This window comes from Mustela erminea, chromosome 3 (genome assembly GCF_009829155.1).
Source record: "Mustela erminea isolate mMusErm1 chromosome 3, mMusErm1.Pri, whole genome shotgun sequence".
Lineage (NCBI taxonomy): Eukaryota > Metazoa > Chordata > Mammalia > Carnivora > Mustelidae > Mustela > Mustela erminea.
The window spans coordinates 79,241,200-79,266,276 of record NC_045616.1 but is presented as its reverse complement, the minus strand read 5'-3'; the positions used below and the strand labels follow the sequence as shown (position 1 = coordinate 79,266,276).

Here is a 25,077-nt window from a genome sequence, read left to right as displayed (position 1 = left end):
TCTCTTCAATATTGTTCTTATACTCAGTCCTATTCTCTCTTCCAAGAAGCAAACATTATGACACACATAGTAACTTTTTAGTTCATGCTTTTAATTCTTAAATACACATAAGTATCTATAAGTAAGTATTTCTTTGTCTTTTATGCACAATGCTTTATTATACTATAGCTTGCATTTTTCATTCAACACTATGAGATCTTTCCATGTTGAAATACACAGAAATGATTTATTTTAATTTTGTGTCATATCCCATTTTCTAAATATGTCATTTAGTCATTCTTTTATCCATTAACCATTTGTTTTCAGTCCTCTGAACTGTCCAGATTCTTTGCTTGTATTTTTACTGGATCACTTATCTTTCATCTCTGGGATTTCTTTACAGAAAAAATTGATTAATTGATTGATCAATTGATTAATTGAAAATTGATTAATTGTTGACTATATTAGGTTACAGATACCTCCTTCTTGTGTATGTTTTGTCTATTTATGCTCATATTTTACATAAATTTTCAGTTTTAATGCAAATATATCAGTATGTCTTTTTTCCATTTTCTAATGTTTATTGCTTTTTTAAAGGTATCATATACAAAATGCATTTGGAGAAAAACTGCAAGTTCAAGAGTATAAAGAAAAAAATAAAACTTCCCTACAATCTTCCATACAATCTCAGCCCCAAATAGTGGCTGAGAGCCACTATTTTTTTAAATTAACATATAATGTATTATTTGCTTAAGGGGTACAGGTGTGTGAATCATCAGTCTTACACAATTCACAGCACTCACCATAGCATATACCTTTCCCAATGCCCGTATTCCTTGTCATTTTGCTTACTGTGTTTCAAGAAAGTTTTCTAAATCTAGGTTGCAAAAATACTCTAAATTTTCTTCAAAAGGCTTATGTTTTACTTGTCATGTTTAGATTTTAAATTTATCTGGAATGTAGTTTTGTGGTATATAGTGGTGATCTTCCTTAATGTTTTCTTCCAAATCAAAAAGTCAGTTGTCCCAACACTGCTTTTGAAGGTCTCTGTATTAGTTTATTAATGCCGCTGTAACTGGGTGATACTTATTTATTTTATTTATTTAAAGATTTTATTTATTTGTTTGACAGAGAGCAGGAGCAGGAACATAAGCAGGGGGAGTGGGAGAGGGAAAAGTAGTCTTTTCAGAGAGCAGGGAGCCTGATGTGAGGCTGGATCCCAGGACCCTGGGACCATGACCTGAGAGGAAAGCTGATGGTTAACAACTGAGACACCCAGGCACCCCCACAACTGGGTGATTTAAAACAATAAAAATTTATTCCCTTAAGTCTGAATTCAAGGTGTCAGCAGAGCCATGCTATCTCTGAAGCCTCTAGGAGAGAATCTGTTCCATGCCTTTCTCTTAGCTTTGGCAATGGCTGTTGATCCCTGGCATTTCTTGACTTAAAACTGCATAACTCCAGCATTTGTCTTCACTGTAAAAGGTGTTCACCCTTTTGTATGTCTGGGTCTCAGTGTCTCTTCTTAAAAGATACCAGTCATATTAAGATTACCCTATTCCAATGATGTCATCTTAACCAATTACATCTGCAGTAACCTTTATTTAAATAAAGTCTCATTCTGAAGTTGCAGAAAGGACATGAATTTTGAGGAGACACTATTCAACCCAGTACACTCGGCATCTGGGTTCTCGTTCAGTTTCCAGTGCTCTTTGTGTCTAACCGTGCACAAAATAGTACTGCATTAATTCTGTGGGCTTCTAATAAGTTTCATTATCTGCTAGTACAAGTCTCCTTTCATTCTTTTTGCAGAATTGTATTTTTGACCTTTATTTTTCCAAATGGAATTGAGAATCTGTTTACTTAAATTCACAAAAATCTTACTCCCATTTTCATAAAACTGCAGTAGATTTGTACATTAACGTGGATGTCTTTATAGTATCCTTACTACATTTTGTCTTTATATCTATAAGCCCAGTTATCTCCCGGGCCTATATCTCATTTATTTATAGTTTCTTCATAAAGCTGTTGAATATCTTTAGACTTTTTAATCCTAGGAATTACGTTTTCTTGGTTGAGGCTATTAATGCTATTTCAAAATTACCAACCTCATCATTTTGTTTAGTAATGAGGAAAAATGCTCAATATGAAAGTTTATAACATATGAAAAAACATAATAAATGGCCATTCCCTCTAAACCTCGATCACAACAAAACATTGGATAATTAAAGAATGTGTACTCTGCTTAGGTTTTCATATCCTATTCTATTCTTTCCAACGTGTCTTCCATCCTTCTTAAACTCAACCCAAACTATAATACTTTAGTGGCTCAATTGTCGTACTTAAGCCTCTGCCATACGTTATTTACTCAGCATCTTAAATCTTTTAAAATGCTTTTTCTGGACTCAGTAACTGTGATGTAAAATTGGCTGAGCTATAACACCCATTGTAGGCACCAGACCAGTTTCTTGCCTTTCCCTTCTCCACCCCTGCCATGCCTGGGCACCCCGGTCCAGGCTGGGCCCCCAGTGAATCAACGTGGTTCACATTTGGTTTGCTCAAGAGTGCTGTCTGTGGCTCCATCCAGGGTCCATATCTTACTCTTGGGGCCTAGCGTGACCTGTAGACATAGCTCCACCCATTCTCTGCCCCCAACAAGGGCCCTGGATGGGTGTCTGCCAGAGTGGAGTCCCAAAGATCCTGAATCTGGGCTTCTGCATGGGAAGCCTTACTTACTGGAGCCAGTTCAGGCATGGCCCTTTGCTGTCCCACCTGGCCTTGGCCTAGTCTGTGTCTTTTATATGGGTGGTTTTTTCCAAAAGTCTGGTGATACTTGTGTGTCTTTTTGTATTTAGAGTGGAACATTAAAAATGCCAATGAGAAATCAACTTTATGTGCATGGACACATCTTGTTGGCTGATTGGCTCTATTATGGAGTGTTTGGTCCAGGAAGTTTTCTTGGGCACAGAAGTTTCCGTAGAGAGGAATCAGCTAGTGTTTGTTTAGAGGATTTAAGTTTTTAAAACTGTTTTCTGTGTCATTGTGCTGTTATGTTCTTCCCTCTTCCTTAATTCATTGTATTGCACAGACCTTATGCTACCTTTGCTGATTTTTTCATTATACATTTTTGAATGATTTGAATTATTCCTAGACCCAGCTATTTATGTGAGGGAGTGTCAGGGATTTCTTATTCTGTTTTTTCCCCAGAGGAACTATTCTTTTTTATGTGTGTGTTTTAAAATGTTTTGTGTGCCTGTTTTTTCTATGCATCTATTTTTGACTTAGAAAAATGTAATAGAGCTAAGGATCTCATTCTTTTCCACCCCTGCTGCATTTAAAATCTCTTTGTAATTGATAATTGATGTCATTATTTCTTAATACTGCAAGGTATTTCATACACGTTATCATCAAGTTTTATTTACCTCCCTATTCCCGTGATGGACACTGAGAAGACCTCCTATTACCCTCCGGCACCACAGGATGAACATTTCTACACTATTCACTTATTAGGCTATAGTGAGAATGTCTTTAGGTAATGGACTCAGGAAAGGAATTACAAGGTCATGGGTGTATGTGTACTTAATTTGACTAAGTATTTAATACTTGCTTTCTGGAGTAACTATACCAGTCTATACTCCCCATCAGTTGGACATGAAGGTTTTTATGTCTCCATTGATATTTGGTATTTTAATTTTAGCCATTCTGTTGGCTATAAAGTAAAATCTCTCTTTTTTTTTTTTTTAAGATTTTGTTTATTTATTTATTTGACAGACAGAGATCACAAGTAGGCAGAGAGGCAGGCAGAGAGAGAAGAGGAAGCAGGCTCCCCGCTGAGCAGAGAGCCCGATGTGGGGCTTGATCCCAGGACTCTGGGACCATGACCTGAGCCGAAGGCAGAGGCCCCAACCCACTGAGCCACCCAGGCGCCCCTAAAATCTCATTTTTAAAATATATTTATCTTATTATTATTTATTATTAAGAGCTTAACTCTCCTTTATGTGCTTGTTCCTGTTTTAGGTTTCCATTTCTGTAAGTTGCCTCTTCATATTTTTAGTCTATTTTTGTATTTTGCATGTTCTGTTTCTCTTGTTGATTGACAGGCAGTCCTCCTATATTTTAGATATTATGCTTCTGATAGTGAATATCTCCTTCCATTCTGTATCTGTCTTTCTCCATGATGTCCCTTACTGATCAAAAATTTTATTATGAAGTACTTGAAAGAATATTTTTTTCTTTGCTTTCTGATTTGCTTTTGTAGTTTTATTTAAACTCTTCCTTACCCCTATGTCAGAAGTAACCATCTATGTTATATTTAGAGTTTTACCTTTCACATTTAGCTTTTAATCATCTAAATCTGTTTGTTTTTTTAAAAAAAAAACACATGGTATCCATAATTATTTGAGTGCCAAATCAGAACGTAGTGTACGCAATATGAGTGTACATCCAGGGCTCACAAAAAAGAATCTTTGACATTTGGGTTTTTCTGGTCACCCCAGGCCATGAGTCTTTAGCAATAACAGTGAAGTGTTCTTTTTTTTTTTTAAATTGTGGTAAAAGAATATAAAATTTACCAATTTAACCATTTTTTAAATTAAAAAATTTTTTTAAAGATTTTATTTATTTATTTGACAGACAGAGGTCACAGGTAGGCCGAGAGGCAGGCAGAGAGAGAGGAGGAAGCAGGTCCCCCACTGAGCAGAGAAGCTGATGCTGGGCTCAATCCCAGGACCCTGGAGTCATGACCTGAGCTGAAGGCAGAGGCTTTAACCCACTGAGCCACCCAGGTGCCCCTAAATCAAAAATTTTTTTAATAAGACTTCATTTTTGTAGAGCAGTTTTAGGCTCATAGCAAAATTGAGAAGACATAGAGATTTCCCATATGTCCTTATTCCATGCCTACATAGCCTCCCCCATTATCAACATTCCCAGCCAGAGTGGTACATTTGTTGGAATTGATGAATCTACAGTGACACATTATAATCACCCAAAGTCCATTGTTAGGGCTCACTCTTAACAGGTTTGGATGAGTGTATCCATCATTATGGTACCAAAAATGAATTTTCACTGCCCTAAAAATCCTCTGTGTTCTGCCTGTTCATCTCTCCTCCTCTTCTTTCCCCTAGCAACCAATAATGTTTTTATTGTCTACATTGTTTTACCTTTTCTAGAATGTCATATAGTTGGAATCTTGTAGTATGCAGGCTTTTCAAATTGGGTTCTTTCACTTAGTAATGTGCATTTAAGTTTCCTTTGTGTCTTTCCATGGCTTGATAGCTCAATTTTTTTTTTTTTTTTTAAGATGTTATTTATCCATTTGAGAGAGAGAGAGTGAGAGAAAGTATGAGAGGGGAGAAGGTCAGGGGGAGAAGCAGACTGTCCATGGAGCTGGGAGCCGAATGCAGAACTCGATCCCAGGACTCCGGGATCATGACCTGAGCTGGAGGCAGTTGTTTAACCAACTGAGCCACAGGTGCCCAGTTTTTCTTTTTCTTTTTCTTTTTCTTTTTCTTTTTTTTTAAAGCAGTGAATAATATGCTGTTGTCTGGATATAACACAGTTTTTAATTCATTTACCTATTGAAAGACATCTTGGCTGCCTCCAAGTTTTGGTGATTAGAAATAAAACTGCTAGAAACACATCTGTGTGCAGGTTTTTGTGTGAATATAAGTTTTCATCTCCTTTGGGTAAATACCAAGGAACATGCTTGCTGGATGATATGATAGGAGTAGGTTTACTTTTGTAAATGTACATGTAAATGTACATTCCCATCAGAAATAAGTAAGGATTTCTGTTGCTATACATTCTTGCTAGTATTCTGTATTGTCAAGTGTTATGAATTTTGGCCATTCAGAAAGGTGTGTAGTGGTACCTTATTGTTTTAATTTGCATTTCTCTGTTGTGTCTTTTAAAGCTTTGGACCCATTTTTAAATTAGGTTTGTTTTCTTATTGTTGAGTTTTAAGAGTTCCTTGTATGTTCAGGTTAATAGTCCTTTATAGGATGTGTCTTATGCAAATATTTTCTCCTGGGGTGTGGCTTGTTTTCTCATTCTTTTGACATTGCCTTTTGCAGAGCAGAAGCTTTTTGTTTTGTTTTGTTTTTTAAGATTCTATTTATTTACTTATTTGAGAGAGAGAGCATGCAAGAGCAATGGGAGGAGCAGAGGAAGAAGGACAGGCAGACTCCATGCTGAAAGTGGAACTTGATACTGGGCTGGATAAAACTGCCCTGAAATAATGACCTGAGCTGAAATAAAAAATCAGTTGCCTAACTGACTGAGCCACCAGGTGCTCCCCCCAACCCCGGTTTTTTTTATTATTATTTTTTAAGATTTTAGCAGAGCAGAAGTTTTTAACCAGTGAAGTTTAGCTAATCAATTATTTATTTAATAGATCATGCATTTGGTGTTCATCTAAAAAGTTATCTCCATAAGCAAAGTCACCTAGGTTTTCTACTTTGTTATCTTCTGGGAGTTTTGTAGTTTTCATGTACATTTAGATTTGTGATCCATTTTGAGCTAATTTTTGTGAAGGGTGTAAGGTTGGTTTTAGGCTCTTTAATCCCCCCTCGTGTGGATGTTTAGTTCTAACACCATTTTTTGAAAAGACTGTGTTTGCTCTGTTGTATTGCCTTTGCTACTTTGTCGAAGATCAGTTGACCATATTTATATGGGTATTTCTTGGTTCTTCAGTCTGTTTTATTGATTATTCTTTTGTTAATACTACACTGTCTTGATCACTATAGCTTTGTAATATTATTGAAGTTGCATAGTGTCAGTCATCCAACTTTGTTCTTCTCCTTCAATATTGGCTATTCTAGGTATAGAATGTAAACTCTCCACATAAACTTTAGAATCAGTTGGTCACTATCTACAGAATAACTTGCTAGGATTTTGATTGGGTTAGCATTGAATCTAGACATCAATTGGGAAAGAATTGACATCTTGACAATAGTTTTCCTGTCTATGAATGTGAAATATCTTTCCATTTATTTAATTCTTGGATTTGTTCCTGAGAGTTTTATAGTATCCTCATATAGATCGTCTATATATTTTATATATTTATATCCGCCTGTTTCATTTTTTTGAGTGTTAATATAAATGGTAATGTGTTTTTATTTTCAAAGTCAATTTATGTTACTGATATACAAGAAAGCAGTTGATTTTATATATTAATTTGGTATCCTGGATCTTTGTTATAACTGCGTATTAGTTCCAGGAGTTTTTTGTCATTATTTTGGATTTTCTACATAGACGATCAAGTCATTTATGAAACAAGACAGTTTTATTTCTTCTCTCCCAATATGTGTTCCCTTCATTTTCTTTTCTGGCCTTATTACTTTAGCTACACTTGTAGTATGATATTGAAAAGGGTGATGAAAGGGCACATCTTTGACTTGTACTTGATTTTAGTTGAAAAACTTTGAGTTTCTCACTATTAAATATGATATTAGCTGTGGGTTTTTTGTAGATTGTCTTTATCAAGTTGAATACATTTTCCCTGTTTAACCATTTTTAAAAAAGATTTATTTATTTTTAGAGCAGACTTGCATGCAAGCAGTGGGGAGGGGCAGAGGGAGAGGGAGAAAAAGAATCTGAAGCAGACTCCCAGTGGAGCTGGATACAGGGCTCGATTTTATGATCCAGTTTTCCCAGCACCATCTGTTAAATATTCTCTTTTCTTTATTGATATGTGATGAAAATTTCACCTCACAAAATTTTGTTCTCTTTTTTTTTTTTTGTCTTAAAGCAATGGGAAGTTTCTTTCCATTTCTGCTCAAATACTAGTTTTGTTTAGAAAAGGCACTTGAGGGGTGCCTGGGTGGCTCAATTGGTTAAGTGTCCCACTCTTGGTTTGGGCTAAGGTCATGATCTCAGGGTCATGAGACTGAGCCCCATGTCAGGCTTTGTGCTCAGTGGAGAGCCTGCTTGAGAGTCTCTCTCTCTCTCCCCCTGACTTCTCCCTTTGCCGCTCCTCCCCTTTGTCTCAATTAAAAAAGAAAAAAAAGGACAGTTGAATGTTAACAAATGCCTTTTTTTTTTTTTTGAAATACTGACTTTTCTTGTCTCCTTTAAATCTTTTAGTGTAGTGATATAAGTAGAATTCTTTAAACTTGAACTAACTTTGTGTTCCTAGGATAAACCCTGAATAGCTGTTTTATTGCAATATTCAATGAAATGAAATGCTTTGTTTAGCCCCCTTTTTTTAAAGGAGACAGATCTTTTTTTCTCCCTGTCTCTTTTTGTTTTTTAGAAAGGACGTGTACAAGCAGGGGTGGGATGATGAGGTGCAGAGGGAGAGGGTGAGAGAAAATCTCAAGCAGGCTTCTCACTCAGTGCTGAGCCCAGTCTCACGACCCTGAGATCATGATCTGAGCTGAAATCAAGAGTGAGATGCTTAATTGGCAGAGCCAACCAGACTCCCCTATTTAGCACTTTTATTTATTTTTTTATTTTTAAAAAAAAATTAAAAAAATTTTTTTTTTTTTAATTTGAGTATAGTTGACACACAGTGTGACAGTGTACAATGTAGTGATTCAACAACTCTACATTATGCTCTGCCCAGCACGGGTGTTATTTAGCACTTTTAAACTAAGAAAGATTGCCCTCTTTTTTTTTTTTCCTTGTGTTGTCCTAATTCAATTTTGGTTTTATGCCTTTCATCTTTTTTTAAAAAATAAGCTCTAGAACATGGAAATTACCTGCTTATTACAAGTTTAGTTGCCTTTGTCCTTATATGTGTCTAGGCCAGATTCTTCTTTTTTTAAAAAGAAAAAACTTTTTTTGCACCATAGTGTACACACACACATTCAGTATTTTTAAGTAAGATATAAATCATAAATGTATAGCTCACTGAATTTGAACAAGCTGAATACACCAAATCAGGAAACAAAACATTAGTGGAACTCTAAAAACCCCTGTATGTCTTCCTTTAAGGCACTATCACTCTGACTAGGAGTAACTGCTCTTCTAATTTCTAGAAATCTAGATTAATTTTTCCTATAAATAGGAATCATACAAAATGAAACTATACATTATATTCCCTTGTATTCAAGCTTCTCTCCATGTTATTAGAAGTAGTTATAGGTTATTTATAGATATATAGTATTCCAGCTGTACCATAAGTTGTATTAATGGGCATGTGGGTAGTTTTCCTATTTTGAACATTTCTGTTATGCATATTTTTCTGGTATGTCTTTTGGTGGATGTAAGAATCTTGTTACTTGGAATGTGGTTGACAGACAAGTAGCATCAATGTCACCTGTGAATTTCTTAGAAATGCAGAGTCTAGGGGTGCCTGGGTGGCTCATTTGGTTGAGCATGAGTTTGGCTAAGGTCATGATCTTAGAATCATGGGATAGAGCCCTTTGCCCGCCTTCCTTGATCAGTGGGGAGTCTGCTTCTCCCTCTCCCTCTGCCCTGCCCCCGGCCCACTTGTGTGGGCTTTCCCACTCTCAAATGAGGAAAAAAAAAAAAAGAACTGCAGACTCTAATGGTCTACCCAGAACTCTGCTGGATTACAGTCTACATTTTAATAAGATTCCCAGGCAATTTTTTTGCACATTACTTTCATAATTACATTATCTGTTTGGAAGACTGAACACTGATGATTTATAAATGTTTAGTCTTTGAGTTACTTGGGATAATGAAGGGGATTAGACATTAGGAAACGGGGAGCCCTAAATACTGAGAAGTAGTTTCAGAACTTTTTGCCACCAAGTCTTTATCATTCCTTACCCTTTTTACCTTGGGTTAAGCAGATCACTTTGGAGGCAAGTTGTAAGATTACAGGAGGACTAGAGCTCATAGTGAAGTCCCATAGTCCTTTGTTCTTTTGCTTGGTGATTAAATATGTGGGTTTCTTTTAAGTTATTCAAAATTTGCTCCTCCTTCCTGGATCTGGTCCAAATGTGATTATATGTGGGATGTATTCTTTGGTCATTTAGTGGGAATTGCTTTCATTAATTTCATTTTAAATGGAGTTTCATTTTATTTCTTTTGATAGGCTTCAGAGCACTAAAGAACAATATCTGTATTTTATCATTTATTAGTATCATGGACTTCTTTACCAATATTTTTCTTACTGTGTATTTATTATAATGGGGATTGAACTGATAAAACTCAGTGATGGCATATCATTAAATTCATGAAAGTGAGAGCAGCAAGCCCTATAATGAATTAAAAAAATTAAAGAAAGTAATTGCCTATTTCCTCTTAACTATATGCTAATAGCAAAGAAGAAAGGATAGGTTAATTCTTTATTAGACCCTTCTATTTTTGGACCATCATATTTAGATTCTACCTTGAGCTTTTCAAAATTTTTACATGCTATTTTCTGTAAGCCCTAAAGATATTTGTATCTGTCCTCTGTTTTACTTTTCAAATTTGAATGACTAATAGGGTGTTTTCCAAAATTATTTTCAACTTGTCCTCTAATTTACCATCTGGAGATGGCAAGGTGCCTCTCACAGTTTTACTGTACAGAATGTGTACAGGTCTTCAATACGTAGGTCTTTAAGTCTGATAATTGAGTTCAAATTGAAGTCCAGTCTTCATGCTGGCTGGATGACCTTGGTGAAGTTGGCTAGGTTCTCTAAACTATTTGTTTTCTCATTTTTAAAATGAGGATAATACTTTTTATGTTTAAGTGTTAAATAAGCTAGTTAATACATATAAAGGTCTAACATAGCATAGTGCCTGGTATTTATGGTCCTCAAGTGATAATTTTCTTGTGCACATCTGATAACAATTACCTGTCTTGAATTTGACTACTTGTTTCAGTTGTCAACTAATTTTACTTTGACAGTAATAAACTACGTGAATCTTAAGTTTTTCTTTTTGGGTGTTAGCATACTCTCTCTGTTTCTCTTTTTTTCTGTCTGCTTTTAGTTCCAGTAATTTAAATTATTTTTGGAATGGGTATAGTTGAGGACAGTTTTGAGATGGAAATCCTGCCTTCTAGACGTAGCACCTGCAGATTGTGTTATTTTGTGATTTTTACTTCATTTCATTTTTTTCTAAAAGCAATTGGCAACATCTATCCTGATTCCCAACAGGGTTGTTATAAGGATAAAGATCAAATGAGGTGATACATATAAAGTCATTTTGTAAAGAATTTGTAAAGAATGCTTTTGCAGAAGGAGACAGTACTTTGTATTGTTTGATTAGATCTGTTGCACTTTATTTTATTTTGCCAAACAAGTCCTGTAACTGTTGGGGAAAGAAAATATATATAATGAGAACTTGCTTTTCTTTCCAGACATGGTTGGAAATTTATTAAAATAGGCGAAGCCATATAGGAATATAACCATATCAGGTTTTCATTCTCAATACCAAGTGTGGTTAAGGCTTGTGTGATACAGCATCATAGGCATTTTAGTTAAGCAGTCACAGTGCTTACAAAGCTTTCATACTTTGTGACCCTTTCTTTACCAATAGGCATAATACAGTATAGCTTGTACATATTTAATTATGTTTGCTTGACTTGAGTGAGGTTTCAGAACACAAGATTCCATGTTCTTACTAGGAAATCATTTTTTTTAAGATTTAAAAAAAAATTTATTTGACAGAAAGAGATCACAAGTAGGTATAGAGGCAGGCAGAGGGAGAGGGAGAAGCAGGCTCTTCACCAAGCAGAGAGCCCAATGCAGGCTCAATCCCAGGACCCTGAGATATTGACTCGAGCTGAAGGCAGAGGCCCAACACACTGAGCCACCCAGGCTCCCCATTATTAGGAAATCATCTATCCTTTTGCCTCCCCCACACTTATTTCTACGGTAATTTAAATTTTTGGCCTTCTGTCTTAGTAATTGGGTTTTTGTCATAGAATTTGGGAGAAGTATGGATCTAGATACTATAGTAACCAAATGGACATGTATCATGTGGATGTTAAGTACAACATGGGTTAGATGAAGAGTTACTTGAAATTATAGCAGTTGAAGAGAGAGAGAAAAAAATCAGTAGTGGTGAAATAATATAAATGTTAAAAGAGAAGAAATCCTGGGAAGCATATATAGGGATTTCAATTAATTGAGTAAAGGGTATTTTAGTTTGTTACTTGAGGGTAAAACAATTCCTGTTGACTCTTAAGAGCTTGCAGTGTCTTAAATATGTTACTTTCTTATGTATTTGAGTACCACTGTACTGAAGTTGGCTTTATAAGTTGACTCAAGATGGAAGCATACTCCTTTTCCATTGATGTCTTTGTGCCACAGGTTGGGAACTACCAGTCTAAGACCAGTGCTTTCATTAGAACTCTCTGCAATGATGGAAATATTTTTTAATTGCACTGGCTAATATAGCCACAGGGTACACTTGAAATGTGACTAATGAGTACAACTGAGGAAATGAAGTTTTGATTTTGCTTATTTTAATTAACTTAATTTTGATTTTAAATGGCCACATATGAAAAAAAAAATGGCCACATATGGGTAGTATGGATGGTAGTATTATACAGCATAGCTTTAAAATTTGAGCCAGCTGAAGCATGGCTGTTCTCATCTTATATATTTGGGGAGAGCCTGGCAAACATTAGAAGTTAGTATTTAGAGAATTGCTAATTTTTCTGGCCATGTCCTTGTCCTTTTAATATCACCTTTGCTTTTCTGTTTACTGTGTGCCAAAAGCTAGCAACTTTTTAGTGCTACTGTAACTGGTACTTCCATGTGGAATCCCTCTAATGTTGAAGCAGTTAGAATTTGAGTAAATCTTTCTTGTCTTTGAACTTTGTGTGATCTGAGAGCATTTGAACTTAACTTGGTTACTACTGCCTGAAATTCAGCAACCTTTTGGTTACCTGATGAAATGTATAACCTCAGCAAGAAAGGCTACACATGTGAACTGTGAAACACATGTGAACTGTGATGCCAGAATCAGGAAAGAAGGGGAACATACAGAAGAGGGATTGTTGGTTAAATATTTTTTTGCACTTTTCTTTACTTAGTAAGTCTTCTTTTACTGTGTTAACTATGTGGGCAACTAGTTAGAGTTAAAAATTCAAAGAATACTTGTTACCTTGTGACTTTGTTGAATCTTTATTGAAGACATTTTCATAAAAATACTGTATTTAAAATGGCATATGCAAATTATAAATCTTAATAAATATTTTGAATGATCACCTGTTTAAAAACATTACTATTACTGTTATATAACTTATATACGCTTTTCCAGTTCTCTCCTGTCGAATTCCTATCCTACATTGTTTTCCTTTCTTTGTTAACGTATTACATATGTATATCTCCCCAAACACTGCGTTTAAGTTTGCTTCTTTGAGTTTTATAAAACTGGTATCTTACTATTTATAGTCTTTGCGATTTAAATTTTTCATCCAGTGTTGTTTTTAAAGTTTATCCATGTTGCCAGCCAGTTGTTTTGGTCTATTTATAATTGTACTCTCTTGTATGAATATACTACACATATGCAATATATATAATACTACATAATAAAGTATAGAGCACAATATATGTGATACTCTCTTGTGCAACTATGCCACATATTTTTATTCACTTCTTGATGTATGTTTGAGTTGTTTCCCTTTTGCTAGTATTAGCAGAGCTGCATGAATGTCACTTTGTTTGCTAAGTATATGTTTTTTTCTTTTTTTTTTTTTAAAGATTTTATTTATTTATTTGACAGAGGGAGAGCACAAATGGGCAAGTGGCAGGCAGAGGGAGAGGGAGAAGCAGGCTTCCTGCTGAGCACGGAGCCTCATGCTAAGTCCTAGAACCCTGGGATCATAACCTGAGCTAAAGGCAGACACTTAACCTACTGAGCCACCCAGGCACCCCTAAGTGTATGTTTTTAAGTCATAAATCGTGTTGGGTTATTTCATGTACTTTTTATCTATGGAGATAGTTTTTTTTTCTTTTTGATATGTTAATGTTATAAATTACCTTTTTAAGATGTTGTGATGTTAAAATACCCTTGCATTCTGGACTTAACCTCATTGGTCATAATGTTTTATCTATTTAATTTTTGATTGGGTTTGTTTTGCTAATAACTGTTATGGAGATTTTATATCCACTTTTGATTAAGAGATATTTTCTTCAATCCTCGACATGTTGAAGTCAGGTTGACTTGGTGGAATGAATTGGGTAATAATTCCTCTTTTTGTTTCCTGGGAGGATTATATGTCATCGAAATGATTCGTTCTTTGAGAGTTTGATAGAACTCATGTGTAAAACTATATCTAGGCTTGATGCAGAGATATAAGTACTGATTTAGTTTCTCTATGACAATTAATGTACTTTCAAATATATTCTTTCAAAGCTAGGATCAAGATCTAGTTTGTAGCTTCATTATAGTATATGATTTGGGCTTGTTTCCCGATGTTCTTAGCTGTTTTTGGTATTAGCAAACTTAAAACTGTTTTGCAGTTAGTCATATGGTTGAAAAAACTATCTCCTTCCTTTGATTCACATTTTGTTTTATTGAGTAAGGTTTAGTCACCCTTTATTTTTCTCTTGGAGAACTTCCTTAGGTAGGCTACTAGGCTATTTGTCTTTCTTACCAATTTATAGAATTCTTCCTTTGTCATGGGAGGTGGTATATTGAAAAGGTTAAAAGTTTGTGTACCAGCAAGGTACTTATTTTGACTTGCTTCAAATTGTTACTTGATTTAGAAATGGATGATGGACCTTCTCGAAGAGATCATTTCATGAGAAGCGGATTTGCCTCTGGGAGGAGTATGGGAAACAGAGGTAAATATCTTTGTCTTTCCTTAATCTTATCAATTTGAATGGTGGAAAGAATAGAGACTGTTATGACTGTTTAGTGCAAAGCTATATTTGTTATATTGCACTGCACAGTAGACTTTGAAATAATGAGTATCATTTTTTTCAATTAGCAATTCTCTTTTTGCTTTTTCCTTTCCTGGGATAGTAGTTTCAAATAGTTAAATTGATAAAATAGATGGGTTAAATAGATTGGTTAAAAATAGTTGCTTTACAGATTTACTTCTTAATATTGATTATTGATATTCAGTAATTGGCATAGAAGGAATGTTTGTAAAAGCTTCAGAGATCTGGGTGAGAAGGATCTCTTTTTGAAGTTTTTAGTTCTCAAGAAAAGGAAGTATGGAAGCATTTCTGTTAGTTTATTAGTATTACCAGGTTTTTTCCCCAAACTTGGAACTTCTTATTTTTAGAACAACCAGTACTTGATTTGACAGATAATGATATAGTGAAATACCTTCCTATAGTCCATTTTTTAATTTAATAATAAAATACTGAAAGTATTTTGCTTTATGTTTTACTATAGTGCCATAAAATATTAGAACCACCAGTTTATTTAAAAATACATATAGTCATTTCTTTCTTTCTTTTTTTTTTTTAAACTTTTTTTTAAAGATTTTATTTATTTATTTGACAGAGAGAGAGATCACAAATAGGCAGAGAGACAGACAGAGAGAGAGATGAGGAGAAGCAGGCTCCCTGCTGAGCAGAGAGCCCAATGCGGGACTCGATCCCAGGCCCCTGGGATCATGACCTGAGCCAAAGGCAGAGGCTTAACCCACTGAGCCACCCAGGCGCCCCAGTCATTTATTTCTTTAATAGGAAGTATAAGTTAAGGCTAATTGGTAGTTTTAAGTACATGTAACACTTAATCTTGAATTCATTAGATGTTAATTGGAAGATTTTACTTCTAGGTATTTTTATTCATTGGAGACAATAAAGGTTGATGTGTAGTATTTCCTTTGATACTTGGAAAACTTAATTTCTTGTTTAGATTCAGTTAACACAGACGTGGATCTATAGATGCATGTGTTTTTTAAGATTTTATTTATTTGAGAGAGAAGGAGCAAGAGCAAGTGGGTTCACAGGAGCAGGGCGAGTGGCAGAGACGGGGAGAAACAGACTCCCTGCTGAGCAAGGAATCTCACATGGGGCTCCATCTCAAAACCCTGAGATCATGACCTGAGCTGAAGTCAAGAGTGGGATATTTAACCTAGTGAGCCACCCAGGCCCTGAGAAATGTTTTAAATTAATTAGCAATATTTTAATTTTCAAATTCAGAGCATATATTCGTAAATCTTGTTAAAGTTTTACATGAATTGAAGATGCTTTTTTCTTCTTTTTTTTTTAAATGAAGTGTAGTTGACACACAATGTTACATTAGTTTCAGCTATATGGCATAGCTATTTCACAACTCTATAGATTATGTTGTGCTCACCACAAATGTAGCTACCATCTGTCACCATACCACATTATTAACAACACTAATGACTATATTTTCTTTACTGTATCTTTTATCTGTGTGATTTATTCATTCTGTAACTGGAAGCCTGTATCTCCGAATAAAGGGTTTTTAAAATGAAAAAATCATCACTGAAACAGATTTTACGACACATTGTTAATCCCATATGTGTTATGTTGAAAAACACATTAAATTTCTGATCAAAACTCTTGGTTGAATGTTGATACTTTAAAAAGTTATCATTGTACTATATATAATCTTGGAAATTCATAGACCCATGAATGTAACTCCCTTCCATTATTGTTAATGTAATTTTTAGTTTCAATCTGATATTTTTTCTCAGAGCTTTCATAGCTAGTAGTTTATTTTTGAAATTGACTCTTAATTCTTAAAATGTAATATTAATCACTTTTCATGTTCTGTGAACTATGATCTAAATAGTTTTAACTTCTTGAATCTCACACACATCTTTAGAATTTGATGAAAATATGAGATAATTGCTGATATACAGTTTTGCACATGGTTTTAGGAGCTTTGCAGATCATTTTACTGCCTTATACTAGGATATTATTCAGTTAGATAAGACACAATTTATGAAGACCACAAGATAATGCTTTAATTTTTTCTAGTGATAGTTTAAAGTGGCAGTTTATGTCATTTTGACTGTCTTTTGTTCCATTTTTTTGTTTTAAATAGCCATGCTTCTTGCCATACCAACTCTGCTCTCAAAATTCTTAACTCTAGTGGTAGAGAAACACATGGAAAGAAATAGAGTGTGCTGTGGGAATGTGGAAGAAGGATTGATTGTGATTGGAGGTCTGAAAGACTTCATAGAGGAGATAGCCTTTGAACTGGGGTTTTGAAGAGTGAAAAGAATTTTGATAGGAAAGTAGGGAATGCCATGCTTAAGGAACAGTGTGTAGGAATGTAGAAAATATTAGAAGTTCACAATGTGGAATATGGGAAGTTGTTTGGTGTGAATTAAAGTGTTAGGTGCTCAGTGTTGTGTAGTTGGAGGTAAAGCTCACAAGGATAACATGAGGAAAGACCCTGGAGGGGTGGAGATGTGACTAAGGGAGTGGTAATTGCAGCTTTTATTTTTTTATTATGTAGTTCCATCCTAAACTGAGTTTTAAAAGTGGAAAGATTGAGAGAACTTTAAATGCTAACAAAATGAGTAAGTAATAAGTAATTAAAAAACAGGACAAGAGTATGAAATTTTCAATAGCAGGACTTTGATACTGGCGCATTAATAGCTGGCTCTATTCAGGGTGAGGTTTCAATATACAGAACATCACAGAGTTGAATTTCCTGATAACAGGTCACTAGTAAAATAAAAACTAGTAGAAAGCTGTATTTCACCAATAGTATGTTTATGTTTTTATGTTGGTATTATAATTCAAGAATTTTTATTTTTAAAATTCAAGAATGTTTAAATAGAAGTTGCAGGAGATTTTATCTTTTTAAGTTCCTGTCCTTCTTTATCCCCCATCCTTGATGTCTCTTTATGTCAGAGATTCATTCTTTCATTTAAAATTTTTATTTTTGGGTGCCTGGGTGGCTCAGTGGGTTAAGCCGCTGCCTTCGGCTCAGGTCATGATCTCAGGGGCCTGGGATCGAGTCCCGCATCGGGCTCTCTGCTCAGCAGGGAGCCTGCTTCCTCCTCTCTCTCTCTCTCTGCCTGCCTCTCTGCCTGCTTGTGATCTCTCTCTGTCAAATAAATAAATAAAATCATTAAAAAATAAATAAATAAATAAAATTTTTATTTTTAAGTAATCTCTACACTGAGCACAGGGCTTGAATTTACCACCCTGAGATCAAGAATTGCATGCTCTGGGGCGCCTGGGTGGCTCAGTGGGTTAAGCCTCTGCCTTCGGCTCAGGTCATAGTCTCAGGGTCCTGGGATAGAGCCCTGCATCAGGCTCTCTGCTCAGCAGGAAGCCTGCTTCCTCCTCTCTCTCTGTCTGCCTCTCTGCCTACTTGTGATCTCTGTCTGTCAAATAAATAAATAAATCTTTAAAAAAAAAAAAAAGAATCGTGTGCTTTACCAGCTGAGCCAGTCAGGTGCCCTCCCCCCGACTTTTTATTTATTTATTTATTTTTAAATATTTTATTTATTTATTTGTCAGAGAGAGATCACAAGTAGGCAGAGAGGCAGACAGAGAGAGAGAGAGGAGGAGGCAGGCTCCCCACCAGGCAGGGAGCCCAGTGCGGGGCTCAATCCCAGGACCCTGGGATCACGACCTGAGCTGAAGGCAGACGCTTAACCCACCGAGCCACCAGATGCCCCATCTCCCCCGACTTTTTAAAAGATTTTATTTTTAAGTAATCCCAAAGATTTGTTTAATACCTAGATTTTGATGACACAATCAATTTTATGTTTTAAAGAGTTTTAACTCTATCTGAACATTTTCAGATGCTGGCGAATCTAATAAAAGAGAGAATACATCCACAATGGGTGGTTTTGGAGTTGGAAAGAGTTTTGGAAACAGAGGTAAACTGCTTATGGTATCTTAGAATCATAGTTTGAGTGAACCCTAGTTTATTTCTGTACTCAAGGTTCCCTTGCCCTGGGCTCTCCAACAAGAGATCCATCTTCTATACTTCCAAAGGTAAATTTGAATCTCCACCTTGTTGAGCAAAGAACCAGTAGAAGCTTTGAAGTTCTTTTTTTCTTTAAAAACTGTGTATCAGAACTGGAACAGAATTTAAGATCAAGACCAGTAATGTGTAGGTTGAAGACTTCCAAAGCATTTTGGAAACCCAGCAGTCAAGAAGGTTAGAATGGAGGGAAGGAGCAGTCGTGGAGGACAGTGGAGAGAATATAATCCTTTTCTGAACCAACTTGAAAGATTGCAAATTCTGAAATGAACTAAATAACTCAAAACTTAAGTTTCATGGTATAAAACTCTTTCTGTACAGATTGTGTTTATTTTGAAATGATATATCTTTTCAAGGAAAATCCTTTTTATCATCTAATCATATATTGAGGCTACTGGGCACTTACTTTTGTTTCATAATTGTGTATTAAATTTCTCTGCTAAAAAGGGATGTTATATTTTTTGAACCTGAGATACTAAGTGACTTTATGTATACATTCTGCATATAAATTTAACATTTCAGATACTAATTGATTAGTCTGTATTGCCAGGATTTAATATATTTAATATTTTATAATTTAGCTTAAATACTGATCGACAGCCATATTACAGTGACCTTTAATTTTAATGGATATTAATCCCTGAATATCTTTGCACTAAAGACAATTTTATTAAGATTCACTATTTTAAAATTTTGTGAATTATGATTGATGAATGCTTTTAAAATTAATTTTAGTGATGTATCTGTATGCTCTAGAGACACACAAATCTAGATATGGGTTTTTATTATATGAGAAATTTGAAAGCAAAGCTAAATGAAAAATATAAAAAATTTTATAAACAAAAAATGTTGGAATAATTTCCTTATTACTGAAATGGGAAAAATTATTGGATATTGGATTATAATTTAGTTGCATTGTCCTCTGGCAGTTGAAGAGATTGAGTTAATATATAAGGTTTTAAAAACTTGGATCTTGGGACGCCTGGGTGGCTCAGTTGGTTGGACGACTGCCTTCGGCTCAGGTCATGATCCTGGAGTTCCCGGATCGAGTCCTGCATTGGGCTCCCAGCTCAAGGGGAGTCTGCTTCTCCCTCTGACCCTCTCCTTGCTCATGCTCTCTCTCACTGTCTCTTTCTCAAATAAATAAATAAAATCTTTTTAAAAAATAAAAAAAATAAATAAAAACTTGGATCTTTTGAATAGGAAGTATATAGTGCTTATGTTGATATATACTGCTTTTCTGACCATCTATATATATGTGATATCTGAGGTAGTATAACATTGATTGGACCTTTTACCTTAGTTAATTGACACAAGGCAGAAGTCAGAATGCAACTTGTGTGAGTTTTCATTCAGTATATGTATATATAGCTCTGTGTGGTTTATTTTATTTTAAGGGGGTATCAGAGCTGGTAATCCCTTTGGTTTTTGTTTGATTTACCACAGAGGTACAGGTAATTGTTTTCATGAATTTGCAAGTTTAATTTTCTATTTCGTATAGGTTTTTCAAATAACAAGTTTGAAGAAGGTGATAGCTCTGATTTCTGGAGAGGTAAGTTCAGTGTTTTTTGTAGAGGCCTTTTAAAATTTAATGTTCGGTGTACATGCTAAAGAGAAACTAAGATTAAGTGTCATAGTCTTTTTCAGTTCTAATTTATTTGAACCCAGTTTGATAAAGCACCTGTTTCCAGAGTTGTAACCAAGAACTCAGACATCCTAGTTTGACCTTGATCTATGAGGTACAACTTTTGAATGTTTGCTACCTTGAGAAAAAATGGATAAAGGAAAGAACATGCCAAGAATCAAAACTCCCATGTCCATATATACATGCAGTTTGAGACATGCAGGTCCCTATTCAGACAAATATAATTCTTGACAGTGGAAAAAGATTCATGAGAATGTGGATGAGTGCCAAAATCAAGATATTTCTGTCCGGGTACTGACAAACTGGTTTGGAGGAATACAGAGGATGATGAGAATAGAGTAATGTTACCAGAATATAGATTACAATAATTAATAATGCTTTCCTAGAAGAAACTGATGAAGCAGATTTGGGTGAGGCCTTGGAACCTGTATTTAAAAAGCATTCCTGGTGACTCTGATGGTTTTTGTTTGATAATCACTTATTGGTGGAGTCTTTTTTATGAGAGTTAGAGGGTAGGGGCAGAGGGAAAGAGAGAGAGAGAATCTTAGGCAGGCTCCATGCCCAGTGCAGAGCCCACTCAGGGCTACGTCTCAGAACCCTGAGATCATGACCTAAGCTGAAATCAAGAATTGGATGCTTAACAAACAAAGCCACCGGGGTGCCCTTATCTGTGGAATCTTTGGAGTTGCAGACTTTGTTTCCTGTCCTTGCTCTGTGACCCCCTAGTTGAATGACTTGGAGCTAGTTGCTTAGTTTCTCATAGCCACAGTTTGCTATTCTGCAGAATGGAGGACATCCCTATTATAGGTGGTTAGGCAGACTTAATGAAAATATGCATGAAATTAAGAAATTTAATATCGGACACATTCATGGTAAACAGTAAATGCCATCTATCTTCATTAAATATTTGAGTCTTAGTTTCATTGCACTCTTAACAATGATTCTAAAAATCAAAACCAAGCCTAGACTGATCACCTTAAAACCCTTTGGAATTGTGGGTACAGGTCTCTGAATTAGATGGAGTTTTAATATATCTAATAAAACTGTTCCCTAAGTTATTTTCAGTCTCTTTCTTCCTGATTTTCTATGCTTTTTTTCATTTCATTCAAATGAAAATGTATGTAACATAGGACAAATACTTAACAGAAGAAAAAAAGACCATTTGTATTCTTTTCCATTTCTATTTTACCTAATCTCCCTTTTTAAAACCAGTTAAGGGATGCCTGTGTGGCTTAGTCAGTTGGGCCACTGCCCTCGGCTCAGGTCATGATCCCAGCGTCCTGGGATTGAGTCCTCGGGCTTCTTGCTCAGCAGGGAGCCTGCTTCTCTCTCTGCCTCTACCTGACACTCTACCTGCTTGTGTGTGCTCTCTCTGACAAATAAACAAATAAAATCTTAAAAAAAAAAAAAAAAGAATATTCAAGATCGTTTTCGCTTAGCCAAGACCTGCTTTCCCAGTTGACTCTTATCAGTGGTAGATGAGAGCACTTTTGAGCACAAGTTCTAGTTTCCATGGCACTTGCGAGAACTTCCCTCCAAAATGGTTTGCTTTATTGGCAAGCCCAGGAACAGATTTTGATACCATGATAGAAGATTTTATTCTGTACACAAATTGCATCTTTTGTGGTTGTTATTTTCCCTGCAGTCTAGTTTCCTCCATCTGGTATAGTTAGTGATAAGGACCATTCATTTTGGATTTGGACACCCTAGATTTGAGACCCAGAGTCTCCTCTTCTCAGTTGTATTACCTTGAAAAAGCATATTTAACATCTGTATTTCATTTTTTCTATTTATAAAAGAGGATAATGCCCTCTTCACAAGGTTTTTGTGAAAATTTAAAAAGTCAGTACATATTACTCCTTTAGAACAGTGCTAGACCATGCTGAATTCTATGTGTGTTACCACTATTCATTATTAATAATTTCATGTAATATATTTATATGAATATATATTATATATCTAATATATTTATTACTATATGTTTAACATATTCAATTAATATATCATATTTATGTTTTTAAATATTTATACTTCATACATGTTATATATATTTTACATACTTTCTGTAATTAATTTTTATGTAATAATATAATATGGTTGTAGCTGATCTTTGGATAATATCTCTTTTTTGTTGGTGCTTGGCTTTATTTCCTAACTCTACAGATTTTTTTCAATAACTATATTTTGAAATAAGACTCATTACAAGTTAAAAAATAGAAAAATAGTACAGAGGGTTTCCATTGCCCCTCTCCAAATGTAGCTGTCCTTATCACCCAACTTCTCCCAATATCATTAGGCCATTTTAATTCCCAGTGTGGTCAAAATATAGGTTTGTTTTAGGGGAATAACTGGACAAAGTTAATGGGAGACCTCTTTGTCCTTATCAGGTCTCAAATTAATTTATAGCTTTTTCTTACATAAGGCAGTAAATGTTAGTTGTCCTCATTATTCCAGGGCTGGCCAACTTTCTTTTCAAAATTCTTTCCTTCCTATTAAGCTCACCTGTAGTATTAAATCCTGCTTCCCGAAAAGTTGTCTTGATATTAAATGAATTGGAATATTTGGTAGTTATTGACTTCATTTCAGTAGGAGCCTGCAATAAGAGCTCTGGGTTAGTTGCTAAATAGATTAGTACTTTTGTACAGGAACTTAACTCAAAGCTTTTAAGCAGTCTAGCCCTTGATATCATTACTATGACTTAAAGTTCTCAAATTTTAAACATTTAATGACATGTACAAAGGTCTCTTGAAATCATTTCTGTATTTCCCAAATGTGGCTTTATTGGAATCTTCTAGAAAGCTTGAAGTTATTACTTCAAGTCATATTAGTAACATTTTTAAATTTTGAAAAATTATTCATTTGTTGCTCTCACTCTTTACTTTCAAGATAAAAATCTCTGGAAGTAGATTCTAGGGCTGGATTGATTGATTGATTGGTTGATGTAATTTTTTTCTAGGAATTTATTTTTAACAAACCTTCCAGCTAATTCTTAGGCAGCCTTCAGTGTAGTGATTTGCATTCCACTGTTGAGAAACTGATGATGTTACTTGATAACATCCTTAAAAATCGCTTCTCGGCCTTTTGGCTAAGATCAAGTGTAAAAACAGAAAAGCCAAGATATACCCCAATTGTTTCATTAGGATGATTGGGGGGAAATTTGCATATGTTTAAAAAACTCACTAATGTTTGAGATACAGTAAGAAAGGCAAATTACAGAAATATTGACAGTATTATAAAAAGAATAGTCATGTATTTCTAGTGGCTGATAGCCTACATTTATTTCTACTTGACTACTTTAATAGTTTAGATATTTCTGAGACCATTTTTATTCATACCAATATTGATGAAATTCTTATTGTTTGGCCTGTATGTAGCACTTGAGAAATAAGTGAATTCTCAATTATACACTTAACATTGGACATTTAGGTATGTTAAATGATTTGTATAGGGATTTGACTGAATAATGTCTTTATATTTCTGTTGCTAAAATTATTTGAAGACTTAAAATGTCCATATTTTAACTTAAAAATACTCATTTTTCTCACTACTTTATCCTGCGATAGTGCTATTCTTTAGATATTAAAACTTTAAAGTTAATTATTTAGATGCTATTCACATGTTAAATTTTTATTCAAGAATCTAATAATGACTGTGAAGATAATCAAACACGGAGCAGAGGGTTTTCCAAGAGAGGCGGTAAGGACCACATTTTAGAATGATTTGTACTTAGGCTTTCTAATGTCACTGGATTTTTTTCCCCCTGAAGATCTCCAGAATGTGTTATAAAGTACAGAATAGGGACTGTGAGTTCTGGTCAGTCACAACATCTATGAACTGGGATGTCTTTGTCTCTGAATAGAATATTTGGATATGTCAGAGAGTGAAAAAAATGTGGATGACTTTTTGTTAAGGTCTGGCAGTGCTCTAACCATACTGTGCTAATCCCGCCTCTAATAAAGTTGAGATTAGGTGGTATAAATATTACCTTACTTAATTCTTGGTAACCTGTGGGTAGACATGTTAAAATAGCAACAGTAAAACCCACAAAAAACATAGTGAACTTATAAAATTGTTAACAATGTGCAAATCTGTTTATAAGAGTTTATTCTTAGGAACTATATGATAATCAGATACATCAGTGTTTTTACTGTGATTTGGGAACATAATTTTCTTTTACCCATTAGAAAGTTAGCCCATTGAATGCCAGGCCCTTCCTAGTGCAATTAGGACTTGTGGGGACTTCACTATAGCAATGTTAAGGCTGCGAGGTGGGGAGGAATTTGGTGGTGAAGGAGGTTTTGCTATTTGTCTCATAAATTGAAGTTTTTGGTTTTTTTAACGATAATTGCAGGGGGACATGTAATGATGGGGAGGAAATTTAGCTATAAGAAAAAGCCAGACTCATCCTCTAGAATTGCTCCCCCCGCTTAATAAGCAATTTTTAACACTAATGTTCTTAAAACATTGCTCTTAGTTTTAAATTTTTGGTTGTTTTCTGCAGAACAGTGAATATCTTTCTCAGTATTTTCTTTAAATTAATCTAATTCATACTTAATTGAGGCAGTCAAAAGCCAGTTGCTGCTCTATGTGCTTGATCCTGTCTTATTTGCTATACGACTAGCAGGGAAACAGTCATTTTTGCATATCCCTGATTGCTATTC

General features: G+C 34.9%; 1 protein-coding gene across 2 annotated transcripts in view; it reads left to right on the top strand.

Annotated features, from left to right (window-relative positions):
• The window catches only part of DDX4 (DEAD-box helicase 4), a 74,524-nt gene that overhangs the window by 15,829 nt on the left and 33,618 nt on the right, over positions 1 to 25,077 (top strand). The window contains exons 4-7 of one of the 2 annotated variants that reach the window (XM_032336215.1): positions 14,598 to 14,675; positions 18,587 to 18,664; positions 20,273 to 20,323; positions 24,053 to 24,112. In XM_032336215.1, coding sequence (XP_032192106.1) covers positions 14,598 to 14,675; positions 18,587 to 18,664; positions 20,273 to 20,323; positions 24,053 to 24,112 — 267 coding nt within the window. The remainder of the gene's footprint in view (positions 1 to 14,597; positions 14,676 to 18,586; positions 18,665 to 20,272; positions 20,324 to 24,052; positions 24,113 to 25,077) is intronic. The other variant, XM_032336216.1, reaches the window with a different exon arrangement.